The sequence below is a fragment of the Saccoglossus kowalevskii genome, chromosome 6 (genome assembly GCF_978046115.1).
Source record: "Saccoglossus kowalevskii chromosome 6, keSacKowa6.1, whole genome shotgun sequence".
NCBI lineage: Eukaryota > Metazoa > Hemichordata > Enteropneusta > Harrimaniidae > Saccoglossus > Saccoglossus kowalevskii.
Genome location: NC_140646.1, coordinates 13,846,990 through 13,853,267, shown reverse-complemented (window position 1 = coordinate 13,853,267; position 6,278 = coordinate 13,846,990). Strand labels below are relative to the sequence as shown.

The 6,278-nt window shown below is 35.6% G+C and overlaps 1 protein-coding gene across 1 annotated transcript; it reads right to left on the bottom strand.

Annotated features, from left to right (window-relative positions):
- Nucleotides 1-261: 261 nt before the first annotated feature.
- Nucleotides 262-5,526, bottom strand: LOC102806515 (BMP-binding endothelial regulator protein-like). Its single transcript, XM_006814093.3, has 10 exons — nucleotides 5,418-5,526; nucleotides 4,330-4,411; nucleotides 4,191-4,227; nucleotides 3,774-3,794; nucleotides 3,511-3,681; nucleotides 3,202-3,252; nucleotides 2,823-2,936; nucleotides 2,326-2,585; nucleotides 1,271-1,566; nucleotides 262-424 (listed from the first exon to the last, which is right to left on the bottom strand). The coding sequence occupies exons 2-10, from the start codon at nucleotides 4,393-4,395 to the stop codon at nucleotides 412-414; spliced, it is 1,029 nt and encodes a 342-aa protein (XP_006814156.1). The 5' UTR covers nucleotides 4,396-4,411; nucleotides 5,418-5,526; the 3' UTR covers nucleotides 262-411.
- Nucleotides 5,527-6,278: the final 752 nt, after the last annotated feature.

The window sequence follows — 6,278 nt, the reverse complement described above, 5'->3', positions numbered from 1 at the left end:
AACCGGGGTCAATCTCGGACAGTTAACCTATCGAGTTTCATCCAATACTCAATGTTGAATGCTGGTGTTGAATATTAAATTATCCTTGGATGGCAAAGGTCATATGTGTGTCAATTGGAATTTGGGGATATGGTTACTTTATTTGAAACATCGTGGAGCAATATAAATTGGTTGTACTATAACGATATAACTTCCATGTAACCTTTAAATTCAGTGCAATATCTCATGTTAAACACATACGCACACAATGATTAATGCATATTAGCTGTAATCGCATTTTATTACCACTAATCCATAATGTAAACACTGCTTATTTAACGTGTTTTACATATGAATAATTGAAAGACCCGTCACCATCGTCGAATATGTCATTGTAGATGTTCTCATGAATACCAACGTCTACCTTTCGGATTATATACTGCAACTATGAAGAGAACACAGAGTAAATTGTTATTGTTCGAAGACATGCCATAGTCAGTACCCAAAATAGATGTGTTGAAAAGATTTAACTTGTAGTCAAACTGATGTATGTATTGCAATTTGTCTGATATTTAGATATTTGTTGATATGCCAAATTATGGTTTCTACCAACAGAAGTATTGTGGTATAAGATGGGTGTTAAGATGGAAACACTAATTAGAAGTTTTATTTATATATCACGTGGTAGGTGTTGAATTATGCGTGCAGTAAATTAAATTGTATTTAAATAAATTGAGACACGATGTGTACTGTCAGTGCAGCTGGTCAAAACAATCTTTCAATGTGATTGTTTCTCGTGGTATAATTAAGAAACATTAAGTATCACTTATCACTCATTAAACGTTCTGAATCAAGTGTCAAATTCACGCTGTGAGAATTACTATGCATCATGTGTTTCACAACAAACTTGAATATCTTGTAAGATTTTGTTTTCAGTAAAACGTTCACATTATGTCGGTGACTTGTGTGACAAGAATGAAGGTCGATAGGGTTATATGACGTATGTTTTGTTCTTTGTGTTTTTTTGTGTGTATTTAACACTTCGGGCATCGTTAAATGAGACCATAGTCAATAAACCAGGATTTTCCTGAAAGACACTCTACCATAATGTAAAATTCTCAAATATAATTTATACAAACTCTCGGATTATTCAAGATTGAACTTTTAAATTTAAAGTGTGTAGCTAACACTAAATAATTATGACGTAAGCATAAAAATAATTGTTTGGCTCTGAACCTGCACGAACCTGCATCTATACTTTAACAAGTAAATGTAGTAATGGTGTGTTTACCTTCCTGGAACAATCCACTTGTCTCCAAAATCATCAGACTCAGTCACTAATTTCAATTTCCCGTCAGGCATCGGTACCTGCATATCATTAGACGGATCTCCGTCAGCATTTCCCATCAAGCCACACACTTTTCCGAAAATAGATTGGTTCAGAACAGGAGCAACGCGTCCTTTGCCGTTCCATGTCAACGTAAATGTATAATCTAGTTTTGCTCTCACGTATCCTGCATTGTCTCGTGTCACTGTCAGATTTCCGAGTTTCAGTGGAGACAATAAGTTATGGATTTTGCCATTTATCTAGAAAGGAAGTATATTAAAAAATATATTAACCTATATAAATTAATGTGAATTATTTTTAGAATTTGTACTCAAAGTTGCATTTTAAAATGCTATTATATCAAAATTAGTTAGTTAGTTAATATGTTAACTGCATTTTAGTGTAGTGTAATGTAAAAACTGCCATTTGCAACCCACAAATTATTCATCAAATAAAATAATACAGAAATGCATATACAATTTATCCTATACATTTTTATGAGAATTTGTATTTTTGTTATTATTTTACGACGCAACACTCCTTGTTCAATATTTGAAACGTGAAGGTTATAAAATGACCCGTCTGTTGTAAAGGAAGTGTGACACCATATACACTTATTTGAACACTCGGTTTTAAAAATTAACTTTCCGGGATTTCAATTAAAAAAAACAATCAAGGTGACAAACGAGCCGGTGATTTACGATAAAATTCAACGGTTAGGACCGTTTAAATTCGGAGGTAGACTTGTGCATCTTGGAAGATTATAATGATTAGCCTAATCTCGTGTCCGGACTGGAAATTATGCAAATTAAATATATACATTGAAGAAATTATAATTAACAGTAAAACATTTGGGCAATTCATTCGAGTTAACTAGTAGTTCCACTGCGTAGGATTTTAGCAGCGCTGTTACTGATTAGTGTTGCAATCAATTATCTAATTAGTGGAAACGAATCAACCATGTTTATAGTATATGTCTAATAAGTGTACACAACAATGGAGAGAGCAAATTTACTTACGTAAAGCCTGTCTTCAATCAAGGTAACACGGTCTCCATTGTGGATAATCGAAACTTCGGTAACGACCATTTTCATGGCATTTTCGAGATATTGGTGACGGATCAAAACACTGAATGACGGGCGAGGTACACACTCTTGAAAGAATACGTACTCGCAGTCACTGTGGCCATTGTACATGAAATGAAAGCCATCGAATGTACGGAATTGTGGGTCGCCCTGTTCACCAGGAGACTTTGATGGCCCTGGATATCCCTGTGACGCTGTAATAGAGCAATGTGTTCATTGCATGATTTAGGTAATACATTTAAACGAAACTACTTAACAATTCGAGATACTTGCAATATAATTTTTAATGTGGAATAAACGCGAATGCGCAATTCATTCTAGTGGATAAACTAATTTGTACTTGTTACAAATATTATTGACCGCAATTTGTTAGAATAATTAACTGTACTAATTCGAGACAACGTAGACTTGTGAATCCTGGACATTCTTACGTTTGCAACATTTACATAGCCAGGGCAGTGGACAGGTTCCGATATATCCTAAGCGCTCGTTGTCGTCACATTTGAGCAATCTACACGTTCCTCCATAACTTCTGCATTCGGTGTCTGTAATTTGAAAATAACACTATTAATTGGTCAAATACGTCATTTCTAGATTACATGTGTGCTCTTATTTTATTACACGTCAACGGATCGTTCGATTTTTTCAAGACGCGTGCGTTCGCTGAATCTTGTGTGTACGTGGGTACATGTGCGTTGGGATTTTGCAGTACGTGTACGTCATATCAAAAAAATTTAATACTATCAAAACCATTATATTTAGTAAATACATTGTAACTATGTTTCTTAAAATGATATAAACATAACTTACGACAAAACCAATTACATATATCGAAACCAGAAGTTTGCTGGATTTCTAGATCTGAAACAAATTGAGTTCCAAGTTGAAAGATGAATTGTCAAAAAATTCACAAAAAAACGCCAATGTGACTGTAGTCACAAGTAGATTCAAATGTTATTTTGATTGTTGAGTTATTATAATGTTAATGTTAAATGGGTGTATCAAGTCGTAATAATTTTTGTTTTGTATTGAGTTTTGTACAATTCTAGTCAATACCACAAAAAAGTGATATATGATAACCGCTGTAGGAATCAAGTGTATTAAGTGATAAGAGCTTACCGTTATTTCTAGCACATGACTTGCATCCTAATTCCTCGTCAGCGGTACCACAGGGTAAGGCATTAATATCCATATCACATATTTCTGTCTCGGTATCTTGACACGATGCTCGGCACATTGCATTAATAACAGTGTTTTGCTCCGTCATGACTGAAGCAGCATATTCAGTTGCTGCAATGCAAAAAAGCATATTTCTAAATATATACAGACACTGGCGAATTAAACTATCACGTTAAGACAGAAAGACAAATTGGCATACTTACCAGGACAAGCTGGTTCAGCACCTGTGAACATAATAAAAGACTGCGTAAAGATGACATTGACAATACATTTAGCTATACCAATATTACACGCAGAAGTGTCTTGAAGGAAATTCGATCGTTTATAAAATAAATACTTTGATGATTGTTGACGCGGCATTATGTTCACTCGTCCTGCGTTAAACGAACGTGTTATTTTGTGAAGTGTTCGATCGTTTAGTATGGTTGTATTGTGCAGTACTTTTCGTATGTTTGTCAGTTGATGTTTTGTTTTTTAATTGAAATTCCATTTTTATGACTATAATTCGCGTGAATTTTGAATTGTCTTCCACCTCAAACCGTTACCATGACAATAGATTGTACATAATTGGTATTCATATCACGTGCAGTAAAGTTATGTAAACAAAATGTAAAACTCACGAGTTTGTTTAGGGAAAATCCATTTCGAAAGTCCATCCTGTATGAACAAAGATATGAATAAAATGGTTTAAAGTATTCATATATTGTTGTATACCAATGACGACATTAATACACGTGTGAATGTAAATAATGAAATTACCTCACTGCACGTGGTCAGCGTCAATGACGCGGCGACTAACACGCATCGCAATACAACAAATGACATCCTGAAGCTCAAAAATCTGTAAAACAATCGGATCAAAATGAAATTGTTTTATTGTATTTAAAATGCCAAATTAATTATTTAATGTGGTACTTTAAAATATGTTGAATTATTGACGAGTAAATAGAGCAAACATAAGGCGAGCTATTATAATTAACGGCACAGGAATAGAAACATGTTGTCACTGCATCTTTGGCATTTCATGTTAATTGACTATAACTCAAATGGTCATATAACGATATGTAATTGTGTCTACATTTTTGTAAAGCTGAAGTCGAATCAAAACAGGATTGTTCTCATAAAGGGAAATAAGAGTAAATCCTTGTCAGTGTATACTTCATGTCTGTATAATCACAACCGGCGCTACTCATGCAGTGATTTTCAAATTCAGTTACATGTAAATTGGACGCACCGAGCAAAGCGGCGTTCTCAATTTTACGCGAAATTGACAGCATTGTACAGTAGTGAACGACAAGAAGAATGTATTTCATTAAGGCCGGTAGAGAATAGCAAAACAACGTTCAGTGGCAACCTTAGTTCTCTTGTTGTTGAAAGCATCAAGGAAGCTAGGTGTGACTACATATGAGGCAAAACTTGGCGTGGCCTCTGTCTGCCATCATTTCAAACCGCGATTTCGGTGGCGGCAGTGCGTAGAATGTGGCTTGGTGAAGCCCCGAGCATGACGAGAAATTGAGCTAAGAAAGTGCATGGCGCAGTTATGTCCATTTACATACACTCATATTTCGTCTGGTTTACAACAATACGTAGTTAATAATGTCAAACTGTCTAATTGTTCAATATGGCTATATAATAATTTGAAAACAACGATTGTCAACAATAATATGCTAACGTCCAAAATATTCGAAACAACTATTCTATTCTGAAAACTGCGTTCATCAAACATTGACGGGAACACTACGAACATATAAACACTCAAAAAAGGACGTTCCGACCTCACGATACAACGCGCCTTCCCCCATTGCGCCACAACGCGCTGTCTTTTTGCTGGAACTTAAGTCACATACCTTAAGACTGAGAAGGCACACACTTGTCAAGCTTCAGGGGAAGGATTGTTGTGCAAGGGCACAGTAGCACGGTGTACAAGTTATGAGAGTATATATTACCCTAGTACACTTATAGACACGTGACGTGATCCAGACGAGGATGGACATCTGTGTACTCGGATTTATTGTGATAACGATATCAATTTATTAATCATTACAAGATGACACAAAGCGTGTTATTGCAAAAAACACGGCATGTTAAGGGGATTAAACTGGTCAGTTACATCGAGTGAGTTTTTGATGATATTTTACCATGTGTGAATATACATACATATACTCGTCAAGCTACCTTCTGCGCAGTCGCTCGCTTATGGAAGTATATTTTGCCCTGGAATAGTTTATAGATGTGCCGCAATTACCACATAGAGACGCAATATGAAATCGAGAAAAAAATGACATCTGTGCATTATGAATGTATTGTGATGTGCATATGAATAATTAAATCACAATTGAGTGACACGGCGCGTGTTAATACGTAAAATATAACCTATCGATTGGATTTAACTGATCAGTTCCCTCCGATGTACAGATGTTACAGTGTTTAGGTTTCGATTCAGATTCGTATCGAATGCAAAGTCAACTGGGTATAGTATGTTGTCGCCGCTGTGGTCCTCATTCCACGTCGCAATACTAACTGCGAGAAGATAACTCCTGGCAGCGATGAAAGTTCTCGTCTTTACAAAGATAAAAGCAACGTGATAACTTTTTGCGATAACTGATAATAAGCAAGTATTAGTATGGCTGGATGACATGAGTAGCGCCCTCAACCAATTGATCTAGGCACCATATCATGTCAGCCTAAGCTACGCAAAGTTTCCGTTT